The following is an 18,744-nucleotide window of genomic DNA, read 5'->3' on the forward strand; positions in this document are numbered from 1 at the left end:
TTAACTAGACAAGTCAGTTAAGAACAAATTCTTATTTTCAATGACGGCCTAGGAACAGTGGGTTAACTGCCTGTTCAGGGGCAGAACGACAGATTTGTACCTTGTCAGCTCGGGGATTTAAACTTGCAACCTTTCGGTTACTAGTCCAACACTCTAACCACTAGGCTACCCTGCTGCCCCGACACATGCTTGGGCTGGGACGATACCATTATTGTGATACTCGTTAGTATCATGGCAAGGAAACAAAACAGAAAGTGGATTTAACTTCTTTAGGAAAACAGCCCTAATGTTCTAAACAAACATCCTTATGTTGTCATCCAGAGACGCGTTTATTTATTTTCCAAGCTATAGCACACAATATTTTACATACAGCAGGTTTTCAAAGAACCAAAGAGTTTAGTCCGCTTCCTGTTTTCATTTTTGCCCCAAAATTGTGCTACTGGTGTTGACACAGCCCTAACGCATTCCCCAGCCTCTTAGTTTGCTCTTAGCATGATTTGTGAAAGACACAGAGTCATTTTAGAGGTTTGGGCCAGATTGGGCCTGCGGGCAGGGCCGTATGTTTGACGTCCGCGAACTAGTATAAGTAGGGTTTTGTTTTTCCTAGTATGTTCAGGTTGCCAGGACAAACTCCCGGCCATGCGACTGGCTGTTGTTTCCAGGGTGACATGTGAGGGGCTCAGAGGGGTGTGTGACAGGCTGTTTTTCCAAGGGTGACATGTGAGGGGTTCATGACTGGGAGTGTAACAGTAGCAGCACTGTTGCTGGGCTGACAGCACGTGCTCCCCGGTCAAGGCTTTGGGGGTGTAGGGTCACATCTGTCAATGTCTAAAAAAATAACATTGCATCATAATATAGCCTCTCACCAGGGTTGTACCTCTATACTGCTCTTCAATGACGAACTCTCAGCACTGGTATCTCTAAAAATAATATTTAAAAATATATATTATTTATTTTTGGGGTTGTGAGTTGACACCGGCACGCTGCCGGAGAGGCCACAAGCATGACCCCTGACCTGCCCCCTCAGAAGTAGAACTCAACCCCTCACAGGAATTGTCCCCCTCCCCAAGATTGTTTATCCTGACATGTAGGTGCATTGCTATTCTCTAGTCTAGCACATGACATCAGAAACTGCTCAGCTCAGTATAACAGTGATGACTGAATAGTCATAATAGTCTGAATAGGTTTATGGCAGACTGTTAGTATATCGGAGGTTGAAATGTTGGGCACAATGATGAAAGGTTTGGGGAGGAAGTCCTAATACTACAGACTACTGGGTCAGACCCGTCTGCACAGACAGCACATTCACTCCAGTAGTAGGATCAGAGCTGCAAACAGGGATAACCAATACTGTTTTATCCTCTGGGACAGTCCTCCACCAAAAAATTAATCCCTCAGGATTGTTGTTTGTCACTTCACTGAGTTTTGTCTAACCTAAATATCCCAGGAGAAAGTGTGATGTATAGTAGTGAGCAAGTAGGCTACCATAGTAAACAAGGTCTGTCCCTGACAAAAAAAAGGAATATTGGTTGACCTAGGGAGAAAAAAAAACATTTTAACGTGTGTTTTTTATTTTTATAAAATAAACTATATGTATTGAACTTGTCTGATGCTTTAAGCACACTCTTTGATGAAATAAGAAACGCATGACTCCAGAGGGAGCCAGAGATCAAGATAACCAGAAGAAAAAAGCCTTAACCTGACCTGACCATCCTCCTTTCGCTCCTGCTGGCTTTGCAGATTCTGCTGTTACTCTCCTGAAGTTGCCAGTAATAGGCTACAAGGAGTCGGCAACCTTTCTCATGTGGAATGACCATTTATCTTACTATTTCTACCGATCTGTGTGCCAGTTATGGTTTTCATATGCACATTTTCGTGGAACAGTTTCATATAATTTATAATAACGTCTTTGTATCTCAATCATTGTCATGTGGTTATTTACATTTTCTATCCAAATAAAAATTATACAAACCCAAAAACGAACTTCTATTGCCATTGTCAACTATTTAAAATTGCCTACATAAAGACAACAAATAAAAACATTGCATCCTGCAAGTAGAATATATCCTATAAATCACATTGGCTACCGCAATCTGCGACAAACTTGAAACATTTGTATCAACTTGGGTCTGCAGAGATTCCTGTGCCAGTGAGCTCTGGACAGACACGGCTGTAGGCTATTTGTGCAAGGTATAAGAGCTCATCAGGTAGGCCAATTTTATGACGTTTCCACTGGATCAGAGCATGACATTTTTCCCTTTCATGCTGAGTGGTTATCGAAAGGGAGAGAGATGGAAATATTAGTAAAATACATTGACAATAGTTTGTCATTCTCAATGGATCTAAAAACAGACTTTGTTTGCTTGCTGTTTTAGGTTAAGAAAACATTACTTTGAGAAGCTCCACAGCTCATTAGTGGTGGTGCGTTAAGCCAATCATAAATACTATCAGATCCCCAGATGGGCACATTCATATGCCTACATTTACATGCAGGCTAAGTAGCCTATAGGCTTACTTCTATGCGTAATCAGGTGCATGTCCTTACTCAACATTGACAGGAGCACTCCAAACAAGAGACACTGACTAAATTGACAACTTGTCAATGGAATTAAAGCATAGGTTGTGTGTTCTGCAAACATGTCCACTCTGACAATAAGAACGGTAAAATACTGGAATAATAATATATTCAAATCAAATTTTAGTCTAGATAATTGAGGTAATTTGTACATGTAGGTAGAGTTAAAGTGACTATACATAAATAATAAACCAGAGAGTAGCAGCAGCGTAACAGAGGGGTCTGGGTAGACCTTTGATTAGCTGTTCAGGAGTCTTATGGCCTGGGGGAAGAAGCTATTAAGCCTTTTGGACCTAGACTTGGCACTCCGCTACCGCTTGCCATGCGGTAGGTAGCCTGAGAGAACAGTCTATGACTAGGGTGGGGGGGAGTCTTTGACAATTTTTAGGGCCTTCCTCTGACACCTCCTGGTATAGATGTCCTGGATGGAAGAAGCTTGGCCCCAGTCAGGTACTGAATGCATTAACAGAAATTAACGTAACCAAACAAACATTGTAGATTTGAAATGATAGGAATTAACGGTAAATGTACTACTGGTGATGTATGTAATGGGGAATTGATAGACACTAACAATCAAACACAAACAATTCACACAATAAAGTTATGAAACAAATTGATGGGAGAGAGGGCATTCTGGAGAGAGATGTGCATCTTAACCACATCCCCTTCTTGGACTGCCATCCAGCGGCTTGCGCAATGGATTAGTCATATATATTTCCTACTGCTCGACAAAAGATTATTGTTTGACCAACAGCCTATCAACCAAACAATCGACCAGTCGACTAATTGGGGTCAGCCCTACAGTAAACAGCCCTGGTAATGTTTGTCTGAAGTTGTCTGATGATCTGTGCCTTTCGGCTTGCGCTCTGGACTGAACTAAAGTGGTGGGAAAACACATTTTTCCGATTTGGAGATGGAAAAACCACAAGCTTCCTGCATTGTTTCCTGCGTTGTTTACGATCTGTACCTAGAGTTGCTCTTTAAAGTCGTCTTTGAACTTGAGTCTGAGTGCTCTACTCAGAATTCCTTTGTATTCATATAAACACTTTGGATAATGGACTTTTTGTGCTTTGGAGAGAAAAGGTAATCTTTCTCGCATCACAGTGCTGTTGTGTGACACTCGCACTGAAACGGAGACCTTTGGGACATAACTGCATTGTTTGGTTTATCCAATGCCCAAAATGTCTGAAGACTGAGCACATTTTTGATTGTTAGTGTTAAAGGGATACTTCGGGATTTTGGCAATGAGGCCCTTTATCTACTTCCCCAGAGTCGGATGAACTCGTTGATACCATATTTATGTCTCTGTGTACAGTTATAAGGAAGTTGCTAACTAGCACAAGCGCAATTGCTAACTAGCATTACCCATAGACTTCCAGTCATTGTGCATCTGCTAGCATGCTAAAACTAAAATACTGAGGTTCATTGTTTTTACCACATGGTTATAAAAATGTATCTATACTAAGTCTAAACACTTTAAGATACTGTATCAAACAAGACATCAGACAAAAGATTGATGCAATGGTGTGCGGCAGTAGGCATTTAACTGTTTGTAATTTAATAATCCCCAGTGAAGACTTCTCTTTGATCCAGGTTGGCTCTTCACACTGCCTTAGGGGATGCACTCCCGCTGGCATATTCACCATGGACTGACTGCACTCAGAGGCTGTACAGTAATTTATGTAGGCATATAAACTCAGGCATATTCACCATGGACTGACTGCACTAAAAGACCGATAAACACCCTCTGCTCTGTCAGTAGAACATTTTATTTTACAGAGGCTGTACAGTAATTTATGTAGGCATATAAACTCAGAAAAAAAAAGAAACATCTCTTTTTCAGGACCCTGTCTTTCAAGTATAATTAGTCAAATTCAGATAATTTCACAGATCTTCATTCATTGTAAAGGGTTTAAACACTGTCTCCCTTGCTTGTTCAATGAACCATAAACAATTAATGAACATGCACCTGTGGAACAGTCGTTAAGACACTAACAGCTTACAGACGGTAGGCAATTAAGGTCACAGTTATGAAAACTTAGCACACTAAAGAGGCCTTTCTACTGACTGAAAAACACCAAAAGAAAGATGCCCAGGGTACCTGCGCATCTGCATGAACGTGCCTATAGGCATGCTGCAAGGAGTCATGAGGACTGCAGATGTGGCCAGGGCAATAAATTGCGATGTCCGTACTGTGAGACGTCTCAGACAGCGCTACAGGGAGACAGGATGGACAGCCGATCGTCCTCGCAGTGGCAGACCACGTGTAACAACACCTGCACAGGATCGGTACATCCGAACATCACACCTGCGAGACAGGTACAGGAATGCAACAACAACTGACCGAGTTACACCAGGAACGCGCAATCCCTCCATCAGTGCTCAGACTGTCAGCAATAGGCTGAGAGAGGCTGGACTGAGGGTTTTGTTTCACCAGGGGTGATGGTCAAATTCGCGTTTCTCGTCGAAGGAATGAGCATTACACCGAGGCCTGTACTATGGAGCGGGATGGATTTGCAGGCGGAGGGTCCGTCATGGTCTGGGGCGGTGTGTCACAGCATCATAGGACTGAGTTTGCTGTCGTTGCAGGCAATCTCAATGCTGTGCATTACAGGGAAGACATTCTCCTCCCTCATGTGGTGCCCTTCCTGCAGGCTCATCCTGACATAACTCTCCAGCATGACAATGGCACCAGCCATACTGCTCGTTCTGTGCGTGAATTCCTGCAAGACAGGAATGTCAGTGTTCTGCCATGGCCAGTGAAGAGCCCGGATCCCAATCTGGGACCTGTTGGATCGGAGGGTGAGGGCTAGGGCCATTCCCCCCCAGAAATGTCCGGGGACTTGAAGGTGCCTTGGTGGAAGACATCTCACAGGGTGTCAAATCAGAGGGCCTGTTGTCCGGACCTCTGGCAGTCTCTATGGGTGTGCCACAGGTTTCAGTTCTCGGGCCAACCCTTTTCTCTGTATACATTAATGATGTCGCTCTTGCTGCTGGTGATTATCTGATCCACCTCTACGCAGACGACACCATTCTGTATACCTCTGGCCCTTCTTTGGACACTGTGTTAACAAACCTCCAGACGAGCTTCAATGCTGTACAACACTCCTTCCGTGGCCTCCAACTGCTCTTTAATGCAAGTAAAACTAAATGCATGCTCTTTAACCAATCGCTGCCTACACCTGCCCGCCCGCCCGCCCGTCACTATGCTGGACGGTTCTAACTTAGAATATGTGGACAACTACAAATACCTAGGTGTCTGGTTAGACTGTAAACTCTCCTTCCAGACTCACATTAAGCATCTCCAATCCAAAATTAAATCTAGAATTGGCTTCCTATTTCACAACAAAGCATCCTTCACTCATGCGGCCAAACATACCCTCGTAAAACTGACTATCCTACTGATTCTTGACTTCGACGATGTCATTTACAAAATAGCCTCCAACACTCTACTCAGCAAATTGGATACAGTCTATCACCGTGCCATCCGTTTTGTCACCAAAGCCCCATATACCACCCACCACTGCGACCTGTATGCTCTCCAGCCAACGAGAGCATACAGGTCGCCAAACCCACTGGCTCCAGGTCATCTGTAAGTCTTTGCTAGGTAAAGCTCCGCCTTATCTCAGCTCACTAGTCACCATAGCAGCACCCACCCGTAGCACGCGCTCCAGAATAAGGAAAACATAACTTGGGGCTTTGGCACAAAGTTAGTCCGCAAATGTTAATGAGGGAAGTCCCTGTTTACATGTACAAGTATTTGTATTTAAAGAATAGATCTGACAGAAATGGTTGACATTAGCCTAGTCTTGGGTAACAATACTTAACACGTGTCTTTCAGGTACCTTCAATTCATTCAGAATTTAAAGAATTCGAGATAATGTGATTTATTTATTTGAACCAACATTTTAGGCTTGAAGAAATGTCAGCTAGTCAAGGCAGACTTATGGTGATGCCTTCTGAAAGCTAGCCAGCGGAGGATGCCACCAGAGGATATTCCTGGAGACAGCCAAATGCAGTGTAAACTGTTTCCAGACCTCTACGCATCACTTTCTCATTTTGACAGCGTTCTCTTCCTGCTTGTTTGAAGTGATCTTGTCGTGTTGATGTGCTTTCATATTATCTCTTGGCCTTTCTGTGGTTGATGAGCTATGGTAGCTAGCTTAGCAAAACCCATTATTAGCCGAAATTGTTCTAAAAGCCAGAAGTTAAGTATTACACACTATCAGAATATTCTCATGTAATTGAATGCAGTGATTGTCTGTTTTCTCCTTCCTCCGTGAGAAAGTTTGAGGCGATAAATGAGGGCACTCAGAGGTGCGCCTTCTTGTTAGAGCCTTCTCTTTCCCACAGAGGCAGAAATAAGATTGAAGCGTATCTCTCGGTGTATCAATTTAGAACAGATACCGACACAGAGAGAACAAGCATGGATTTCGTAGTCTGTCAGGGATGGCGCTTTTCCATGAGAACTCTGCTTCAACCTTTCTCTCATTACCTGTTTGTTTATGTAGAATGCAATGTGTAGCGCATCTCAAACACATCATTTAGGTGAAGCCAGAGCCAAGGGGTTGTCTACCTTTTTCATTTTAAGATTGTTCCTCCTTTCTGAAGATCATATGTACATTGTTCGGGATTATAATAGAACCGCAAACGTCTACCTTTTGGAATTTGATTGAATTGTGCCGCAATTACTTACATGCAAATTCCTCTCCCCCTCCCCAGAGCTCCCTCCTGAGAGGGTGGGTCGCAGGCGCAGTATGCCGGGCAGCGCTCTGGACAAAAGCCCCTCCATGGAGCCGGCCACCTCTACCCCATTCAAAGTCACGGTGAGCATTCAACAGTACACCTACTCTACTGCTCCCTCTCTCTAGTCCCCCCCCCCTCCCATCTCGAGCTCTCTTCCCATCCCCCCTCTCAAATTCAAATTGTTTTATTGCAATGAAATACAATTGTACATGGATGATAGTTACACTATATTACTTGTAAATTACTGTATATACAATGTAACTCTTCAGGGAATTAATGGTCATGGTATGTCCCTCAGACTATGGCAACCATATACATATCTGGCAGTAATATTTGTGGTTCTCCCTCACCCAGAATAATTCCCGCATTATGTCATTAGTAAATGCACAGAATTTGGGAATTGATTGACATATTTTCTAGAAAAAATCTTCTCTTATTTAGGAATATTTCACACAGTAGATCAAAAAGTGTCTCTACCTCCCCTGTCGTGCAGTGACCACATAGAAACTCCTCGTTGAGTAGCCATGTGTTTTTGTCTGTCCCTTTTTCTATAGCCAATTTGTGGTCACTGAGCCTGTATTTGGTCAGGATCCGTCTGTGTTTTGTATCTCTGAGAGTAGAGATATTCTGCCAATTTGTATGTTCTTTTGAGGGCCAAATTTAGTTTATTCAGTGTTTTTGTTTCATTTTCCCAATTTGTCAAATAGGTTTTCATTTATGTAACAATTTGATTGATTTCCGTGTGTGTTTAAATTATAGGGTTATAGGGTTTTTTAACAGCTGACATAAGGGAACTCTTTTCAGGGTTCAGCTCTTGGGTTTCCAGTGCTTTGATTTGTAAGGCTGTTAATTTCAAAATGTTAGTGTCCTTTTCTTTATATTTACAATTAAAGAGAATCATCCAAGTTCCACTCTGCATGGATTATTTGGAACTCTCTTTTGGATATTTAGGATAATTCTGCAGAATTCTGTGTGTCGATTTTCTATTGGGTTTTTACCAATGAGTATAATCGTAATTACAGGTTGGACCCCAAACCTTGCTTCCATATACTGGAATTGGTCAAATTACACTACTGAATATTTTGCACCAGATTTGGATAGGAATATTTATTTTAGAGAATTGTAATTTTATGGACTAAAATACTTCACAGGGTTTTTCTTTTAGTGCATTCACTGCCAGACCAAATCCACCACAGGCACTGATTTGTTTTTGTCCCTGTTAGTTGTACCTGGGACTAAATTTGAATGAGTGTCTGCTGCTCTGATTCCTGGCCTTTTTCTGGAAAATCTGAACTTTGGTTTTCTGAAAGTTATTGTTGATTGCCCCACTGATGCTGTATTCTCAAAGAATGTTAAGTTGTTCCTGTAGACCTTACTCTGTTAGTGACAGTAGGACAATGTCACCTGTGTAGAGCAGGAATCTGACCTCCTCATCCTTGAGGGTGAGTCCAGGGGCTGCAGATCGGTCCAACAACACTGCTAGTTCATTGATGTAGACGTTGAACAGGGTTGGACTTAAACTGCACCCTTGTCTCAACCCTCGCCCTTGAGCAAAAAAATGTTATTTTATTGTTCAGTTTAATGCTACATGTGTTTCAGTAAATACATTTTATGATGTATACTTTACCCCCAATGCCGCTTTGGAGGGTTTTGTAATATAATCCATAATTCCATATGGAATCAAAAGCATTCTTAATATCAACAAATGTGCAAATATTTTTCCTCTGCATTTCTGATGTACTTGTTGGTTTATTAGTGTGTAATGTTTGTATGTGGTCTGTTCTGAGTTTGGTTAGAAATACATTTTTGTTGTTGCTGTGAGCAAGGTCTGTATTCATAATACAGCAGAACAGTTTCCCTATGTTACTTGTGACACATATTCCCCTATAGTTATTAGGGTCTAATTTGTCAAATTTGTATGTATAGGGGTTATGAGTCCCTGGTTCCAAATATCAGGGAAGCAGCCACTCTTCCAAACCAGGTTGAATCATTTTAATAAGGTTTCCTGCAACTCAGGAGTAATGTGTTTAAGCATTTAATTCCTGATGATGCCTTTCCAGGTTTTGTATTTGGGGTTTAAAGTAATGTCTTCTGATGGTATTATTCCATAGACTTTCAAAGTGATCTATCCAAATGTTACCGTTTTATTTATCCTTTTTTCATTTAGATCATTCCATTTCTCCCAGAACGGGTTTCCATCAATGAAGTCTTCATTCTCTTTTAGAGTGTTTTCAAAATACTTCCGTTTCTTCCATTTTAGGTTTTGTTTGTATTCTTTCAATGTATCAAATCAAAACAATTTAATTTGTCACATACATCTGAATACAACTGTAAAATGCTTACTTACAAGGCCTTAACCAACAATGCCGTTTTAAGAAAATATTTACAAAATAAGCTAAGTAACAATAAAAAAACAATACGGCTATGTACAGGGGGTACCAGTACCAAATCAATGTGTGGGGATACAGGTTAGTCGAGGTAATTGAGGTAATATGTACATGCTGGGCTGAATACCGGATTTTACGATATAACGGTATTGCTGCACATGCCGGTTTTGGTTTTTACTTCTATAACGGTATTTGAATGTTTGGTTTGTTAAATGTGATACGCTATGTATAAAGTCAATTTGTATAGTTTACTTCACTTCTTGAGTCATCTATATCCGTTCTCTCTCCATTCCGTTTTCCACACAGACCTAGCCCCGCCCCCTGTCTCTCAAGGAGTGAATTTGTTGTTCCTCTACCACGAGTCACTTGCGTTCAGTTTCTGTATGGTAAATGCAGCAGATGAAACAATGTTGATGAAAATGAATGCTGTTTTCACTTTGCTTCTTAATATACATCCACTAGACTTCTACAATTATGCTTAGTTCGTGTTTCTTACATCTGCAAACAGCTAGTTTGTCTTTTCTTAGTAAGTTGGGCTTAAATCTTGTTAGCTGCTATTGCTAATCGCTAGCTAGCTAATAAATGTACTGAGTTAGAGCAAACAGCCTGATAATACTAGTGATGGTGTACACCTGCATGTTTGTTGTGCAACAGTACCTTCTAAATCAGAGGACAACGCAAAGCAAGAATGTTAGCTACATGAAGTAGCTAAAAGAGAAACAAAGATTATAGGGTCCCCTAGGAAACACTTGACAACACTTTGGTTCCTACCCTGTCACAATAACTCCTCCCTGGCATTTTCATTTGTTGTCATGTCAAACACTGTATTCAAAGTGCCCACTATTATATTCAAACTATAGAATTTTAATGGTCATTCTATATCCATGATTCCAACAGTTCATCTAAAGTGTTTTGCTCTAAATCACAAGTCAAATCGCAGTTGCAACATTTGGTCAAAATGTAGGTCTAGATTGTTTGCCCATATTATGCCGCCCTCCGTGACAGTGTGGAAATTATCTCAAATGAGTGCAAGAAATGTAGAAATGGATGAAAATGCAGACTTTTTTGGTGGGGTTGAATTGAACAGTATAAAACAATCAGAATAGAGGAAGACCCATAGAAATCACTATAAATATATGTTTTGCCACCAATGTTCACTCAAGTTTTTCCAGCACTGAGCAAATTTCAGGTCATCTGAGCGTAAATTGAAATGTTGTGAAAATTCTGTGCAACTTCCAGCATGCGTTTACTGCGAACACTGAGGCTGTACCCGCTTTAAGCTAAAGTTTTACGTGGCCAAGTAGGCTACTGTGGCTATTTGCTTATAATGACGGTCTACCAGAGTGGCCTACCATCAATAACAATGGAGAAAATGCATCCTATAACATTTTAACATGTAAATAGCTGTTCTATTATTCAGCCTACAGGAACAGCTAATGTGTGGTGTTCAATGTCCTATCCTACCGATCCTTGACTTTGGCGATGTCGTTTACAAAATAGCCTCCAACACTCTACTCAGCAAATTGGATGCAGTCTATCACAGTGCCATGCGTTTTGTCACCAAAGCCCCATATACTACCCACCACTGCGACCGGTATGCTCTCATTGGCTGGCCCTCGCTTCATATTCATTGCCAAACCCACTGGCTCCAGGTCATCTATAAGTCGTTGCTAGGTAAAGCCCCGCCTTGTCTCAGCTCACTGGTCACCATAGCAGCACCCACCCGTAGAACTGGCTCAAGCAGGTATATTTCACTGGTCACCCCCAAAGCCAATTCCTCCTTTGGCTGCCTTTCCTTCCTGTTCTCTGCTGCCAATGACAGGAACGATTTGCAAAAATCACTGAAGCTGGAGACTCATATCTCCCTCACTAACTTTAAGCACCAGCTGTCCGAGCAGCTCACAGATCACTGCACCTGTACATAGCCCATCTGTAAATAGCCCATCTAACTACCTCTTCTCCATATTGTTATTTCTTTTGTTGCTCCTTTGCACCCCCGTATCTCTACTTGCACATTTGTCTTCTGCATATCTATCACTCCAGTGTTTAATTGCTAAATTGTAATTATTTTGTCACTATGGCCTAATTTATTGCCTACCTCCCTTATCTTACCTCATTTGCACACACTGTATATAGACTTTTCTATTGTGGTATTTGACTGTATGTTTGTTTATTCCATGTGTAACTAACTATGTGTTGTTTATGTCCCACTGCTTTGCTTTGTCTTGGCCAGGTCGCAGTTGTAAATGAGAACTTGTGCTCAACTGCCCTACCTGGTTAAATAAAGGTGAAATAATAAAAAACAAAAAATGTAAGCCTACATTCAATGGGACTTTTGGTGAAAAAAAGATGCTTGGCTTGACATTAACCTGTTTATCCACTTGTCCTTCAGACAAGGAGGTGACTGAAAATGTTGTTGTGTTTGTTTGATGCAAGAAACCACTTTACAAAATAAAATGCATAATTATTCCCATACTATTATTACAGAGAATCAGACAAATTATACTACCCTCTGCCTATTGGCTACTTAGCTTATTCAAGCCTGTCTCAAATTACAACATTGCCCCTTTCTAAGACAAAAAAACAAGCTCTTTACTTGACCCTTTTCAAAGACGTCTAGAAATATACACGTTTTGTACTCTTTTAGGAAGCAATCACTCCCCTATTGCTGACTACAAAAGATCTATAACTGGGCTAATAACTCACTAACTAGCAAAGGATATGAACAAAATGTGCACACGTGGCTACATGCAGCTCTTGCTTTGATCTCAAAACAAGTGCATCTACTCACAAAAGCTCATGCTGTAAACACAGTCCATCCAGTTCAATGTAAATGGCACAGATCCATCCATATATGACAATGGTCTATTTGCATATAGGCCTACTACAGCTCTAATGGTTTATACCACGCTGCTCTGTGTAGAGTACGGGCGTGTCAACGCAATTGACAATAGATGCAATACAACAAAATCTCTTGCATAGTTTTTGTTTCGGTATCTTACATTGAAAATGACTAATATTGTGTTGATTTGATCACAATTGCCACAGTAAAGGGAAACGTTGATAGTGTTAACAGGGAAAACTCTAGAACAGGGGTCACCAACCTTTTTTGAGTCAAGATCACTTGGAGTCAAAATGCAAGCTGAGATTTACTGCTCAGATGTTTAAAAAAATTACTTAAGAAGAGAAAAAAACATTACTTAAAAGTAAGCATTGTATTGTTGTTTGGGCCATTTACAAAAAAATATATTTCAAAATATATGATCACACCGGCAATAGAACCATTGTTGTATTACTTCTGAAATGCAGATGAGTGGGCATACATTTTAAATAATTTGGTTTTTATTTGTATTTTATTGGGCTGATGGTGCCTGCATCTGATGGTCTGTCTCAGTGGAGGGAGAGAGCAGCAGACTGAGGTTCCGCCTCTCAGCATCCCTCCACTCTCTCTTTCCTCTACTGACACTGACCAAAAAGGGACATCGTCTTCCAGCTGATGGCGAAACTCGAGTCACATTGCATTATTATATATATATATATATTAACTGCAAGAATCTCACAACAATCACTATTTTGCTTTCCCTTCCTGCTACTCAGTGGAGAGGGGTGTGGTCCAAGTCTGGGTTTAAGGATTTAAAAAGTCTGTCTGAAAGGGTCTCAAAACATGTTTGTATGTGATGCATAATTCTCAACGCCGTTAAACTGGGATTCCTGGGGAGATCAAACGTTGTGGCTCAGCTAGATATATAGACGAGCCATCAACATTCACAACCAACAGAGGAGAATGGGTATGTGCTTGCCAAAATTATAGCATGCATTAAATTGTTTGGCAACTGTGAGACAGCACTGCGGGGCCATGACGAGTCAGCCGACTCCTTGAACACAGGCGTTTTCAATTGTATTTTTGAGGCCATGTGTGATGGAGATTACAGGGTACAAAAGAGCACTATTACTATCTGTGATTTAAAGGAGACGTCAGTCTGCAAAAATAATCTCCTTCTTAGCTATAGCTTCTCTGTACACTTCATACATACAATCCAAAACTTTGTTTTAGATCATGCTTGATGTACCCTTAAATTGGTTGGTCGTCAAAATGCTGCGTTACTTGTTACCAGACAACAGTGTGTGTGAGAAGTTTTTGTAGAGGTGAAGGACTACTGGTGTTGGCCTTTCCAACGCATCAAACAAGTCCTACCGGCACTGAATGTCAAGAAGTTGGCTGCACAAACCTACGACAGGGCAGCGGTGATGAGTGGTAATGTACGTGGTGTCCAAACACTACTGAAGGATTCCTTTTTCAGAACTCCAGTGTGCTACCAAGCTATGACCTGTGGGCAACCAGGAGAAGTTGAAAAGGGAGCTGTTTACTGTCTACCAGCATCCTGAGCTGCACACTGGAAAGACAGCACTTTCTTTATTGAAATCACTACGAGAAAAAACCTGTAGGAGGCCTTGTCTGACACGGTCTCTCTTCTCAAAATCATCATCATCACTCCAATGACAACTGCCAAGTCGGAGAGAAACTTTTCCACCCTTAAAGGATAAAAACTTTCATACGCAACTCCATGGGCCAGAAAAGGTTAAACGCATTGGCCATGCTGTCAATCCAGTATGACTTCATACAGAGAATGCCAGACTTTGATGACAAAGTAATTGAGAAGTTTGCCCACAAGAAGGACCGCCGTGCCAACTTTATGTTCAAGTGAGCACAGCACAACAATGAGTCCATAAATATGTTCAGTATGCTGCTGCATAAGTGATGACATATGCAAGGGAGATATGTATACTGTAGCTAAGAAAGTAATACTTTCCCCCCTTAGAACTTAGTCTACTGTTCTGACATGCTGGTGCACATGTAGCCTATAGCCTGTTTTAGGGAAATCTCATCTTAGAATATTGTAACATCTTTCATTGCCTGCCTACGTTCCCCCATTGTAAGAGCTTTCTGCTTATTTGCCCCTACTGTTCGGACTTGGTGTACAGGGAGAATTCTGTAAGAACGGCCCATATTCTGAATTATGTCGCTGTCCATTTCAAAAGTACTGAACGAATAGGCATATAGCCTACTGTTCAGAGTTGGTTGTGCACATCTAGCCTATAGCCAGTTTTAGAGAAATGTAATCAGCGAATATTATAACAGCTTTCATTGCCGGCTTCCAGCCCCCATTGTAAGAGCTTTCATTGTCTGCTTATGTGCCCACGTTAATTTAGACTACTGTTCGGATTTGGTGTACAGGGAGAATACTGTAAGAATGGCCCATGTTCTGAATTATGTCGCTGTGCTAAACAAATAGGCAGCATATAGGCTACATCCATCTCAGCTTGCTCATGTCTTTATCGAAATTACGGATTTCCTCTTAACCACTTATCGTCATATATGCCATAGTTTGTACATCTGCATTGTTATATTGCTTATATAGATCTATCTTTATTAATAATTTTAGGCAATGTTAGAATTATGCATTTCATTGTTTTTCTTACTTTGTGTGTTTATAATTACCTCTGGTGCTTTTCTCGACAAGGTTAAGTTACAGACCAAACAACATTATATTAAAATATCCCCTCCTCGTAACTATGTTTGCCTTTGACAGTCTCTTCCCATTCAATTATTTTTGTTCAACAAAAAGTTCAGTAAATAGACCCATGTAATTACAGTTCATATTGCGAGAGTTGTTTTGTTTGCTCAATGCGGCTGTCAGTGGGTCTGTATATTGTCTATAAAAGTGGATCTTCGTGATTGTATTGTCCTTCCTTTTTAGACCACATAGGCCTAATAAAATACTTCAAATGGTAGGCTAACCACTGACTCTGGGTCTCTCGCTCTCTCTTTCTCTCTTTGTGGTGACTTAAAGAAAAGTAAAGTTAAGGCCTCATCATCTTGCTGAATTTATCTGAATTAATATCGAAATTAATTTCTGTCGTTGTCCAATTTGAAAGTGCTGAACGAATAGGCCTACCTCATCGCAGCTCATTTGCTTGCACTTGCTTATACTTAAGAGCTAAATGTTAAATATATAAGCATAAACATTGTGAATTTACTGAACATAAATGTAATAATGTTTGTGTATGGTTCAAATTAGAGGTCGGACGATTATGATTTTTCAACACCGATACCGATTATTGGAGGACAAAAAAGCCGATACCGATTAATCGGCCGATTTAAAATATTTGTATTTATTTATTTATTTATTTTAAAAAATGTATACAGTGGGGAGAACAAGTATTTGATACACTGCCGATTTTGCAGGTTTCCCTACTTACAAACATGTAGAGGTCTGTAATTTTGATCATAATACCTATGATCAAAATTACAGACCTCTACATGCTTTGTAAGTAGGATTACTTAAAAATCATACAATGTGATTTTCAGGATTTTTGTTTTCGATTCCGTCTCTCACAGTTGAAGTGTACCTATGATAAACATTACAGACCTCTACATGCTTTGTAAGTGGGAAAACCTGCAAAATCGGCAGTGTATCAAATACTTGTTCTCCCCACTGTATGTGTGTGTGTATATGTATATATATATATATATATATATATATATATATATATATATATATATATATATATATATATATATACACACACACACACACACACACACACACACACACACACACACACACACACACATTTTTGTAATAATGACAATAGCAACAATACTGAATGAACAATTAACACTTTTATTTTAACTTAATATAATACATATTATTGGCTTTTGGATGGGTGTTCTTATGGTGATTCCACAGGTTGGTGGTATTTTTTTATTTAGCCGTTGCTGACCCCATGCTTACATCTTTATCACAAATACGACACCTTGCTTTCCCTGGTGCCAATTCCATGTAATAGTCCCACACTGGTGCTCTGCTTTTCTCTGCCATCTGTAAAACACACACACAGCTCTGAAGTGACAATGATACTGAAGAGTCTGCTTAGGAGACAAATACTCTCAAATGTTTGAATAAAAATAGAGTTTAAGTTACCTGTGATGAATGTTGACAACAAAAACTGTAATTTCTATATGCAGGAAATCCTATTTTAATAATGGACATGGTAAGAATTGACGACCAAAGTGCGAGTCATAATTTCCATGTCACCTAGCAAAATCTGAAAAGCGGTTCCTTCATTCATTTATTCCATAGGATATTTTTAGATTCACTTAAAATAAGGTCTGTGTTTCGTGTAGGCTTACACCACCTTGCCAATTTTATAACTGTGTAGATATCCATAGGACAAGGTAACTGATCAATAATGGCTAAATATAAGCGAAGATCATTTTTTTTGTAGAGTGGATTTATGAAAATTACCTTTTCCTAGTGAGATTTACACATGTATCAAAACGCAGAGGCGGTTTAAGCCTGCACGAAACCCAAACCCAGACCATTATTATAGTTAAGTCTATGATTTGATATTTGATAGAGCAGTCTGACTGAGGGGTGGTAGGCAGTAGCAGGCTCGTAATAGTCAAAGGTATATGGTTTAGAGAGAAATAGTCGACGCGTTATAATTCCTGTAATAACTTGCGACTGAACTTGAAAGGGGTTCCTTCGTTATTTTACCGTTCATGTCTTCCATAGAGAATGTCTTGATCCGGAGGAATTATAGAAAGCTACGCCAGATAACAGAAATACTCATCACAAACTTTGACTAAAGATACATGTTCTACATATAATTAAAGATACACTGGTTCTTAATGCAACCGCTGTGTCAGCTTTTTAAAAACGTTACGAAAAAAGCCTACCATGCAATAATCTGAGACAGCGCTCAGACGTAAAAGTATTTCTCCGCCATGTTGGAGTCAACAGAAATACGAAATTACATCATAAATATTCCCTTACGTTTTGATGATCTTTCATCAAAATGCAGTGCAAGGAGTCCTAGTTCCCCAATAAATCGTTTTGTTCCATAATGTCCAATAGTTCTCTGCTGCCTGTGACTGGAACGAATTGCAAAAATCGCTGAAGTTGGAGACTTATCTCCCTCACCAACTTCAAACATCTGCTATCTGAGCAGCTAACCGATCGCTGCAGCTGTACATAGTCTATCGGTAAATAGCCCACCCAATTTACCTACCTCATCCCCATACTGTTTATAATTATTTACTTTTCTGCACACCAGTATCTCTACCTGTACATGACCATCTGATCATTTATCACTCCAGTGTTAATCTGCTAAATTTAATTATTTGCCTACCTCCTCATGCCTTTTGCACACAATGTATATAGACTCTCTTTTTTTTCTTTTTTTCTACTGTGTTATTGACTTGTTAATTGTTTACTCTATGTGTAACTCTGTGTTGTCTGTTCACACTGCTATGCTTTATCTTGGCCAGGTCGCAGTTGTAAATGAGAACTTGTTCTCAACTAGCCTACCTGGTTAAATAAGGGTGAAATAAAAAATAAAATAAATAAAATAAAATACTAGTGTCCAATTAGCTGCATTTGCTAGCACTTTCAGCTCACGTGCCCAAAAGCTGACGCTGGTGCAGGACAACTCGCACGAAAACTTCAAAAATATATATTCCAGGTCGAATAAACTGGTCAAACTAAGTAGAGAATCAATCTTCAGGATGTTATTTTCATATCCAATAACGTTCCAACCGGATCATACGTTTTCATCTGCAGCCAAATGGAACGACGGTGGCACCCACAGAGAAATGCGTCACAGGGAAATTGCATTCTGCCAAGACCGTGACTATTTCCCCTCCCATTCGGTCAAAGTTCACACCAGAAGCTCGATTCCACGTTCTACTGAATGAGAACATCTAGTGCAAGGCGTAGGAAGTGCTACCAGATCCATATCTTGTTTGGAAAGGAAGGGCCGATGATGTCAAATTTGACCCACATTCAGAATTTCACTTCTATTTTGGAAGATTGCCTGCCCTATGAGTTCTGTTATACTCACAGACATAATTCAAACAGTTTTAGAAACTTCTGAGTGTTTTCTATCCAATAGTGATAATAATATGCATATATTAGCAATCTAGGACAGAGTAGGATGCAGTTCACTATGGGCACGCAATTCATCCAAAGT

At 40.3% G+C, this 18,744-nt stretch overlaps 1 protein-coding gene across 2 annotated transcripts in view; it reads left to right on the plus strand.

Annotated features, from left to right (window-relative positions):
- LOC139410675 (DAB2 interacting protein a) overlaps positions 1-18,744 on the plus strand; it is a 122,641-nt gene that overhangs the window by 32,459 nt on the left and 71,438 nt on the right. For both annotated transcript variants that reach the window (XM_071156067.1, XM_071156069.1), the window contains one exon: positions 7,298-7,401. In XM_071156067.1, the coding sequence (XP_071012168.1) occupies positions 7,298-7,401 (104 nt within the window). The remainder of the gene's footprint in view (positions 1-7,297; positions 7,402-18,744) is intronic.

This window comes from Oncorhynchus clarkii, chromosome 6 (assembly GCF_045791955.1).
Source record: "Oncorhynchus clarkii lewisi isolate Uvic-CL-2024 chromosome 6, UVic_Ocla_1.0, whole genome shotgun sequence".
NCBI classification, from domain to species: Eukaryota; Metazoa; Chordata; class Actinopteri; order Salmoniformes; family Salmonidae; genus Oncorhynchus; species Oncorhynchus clarkii.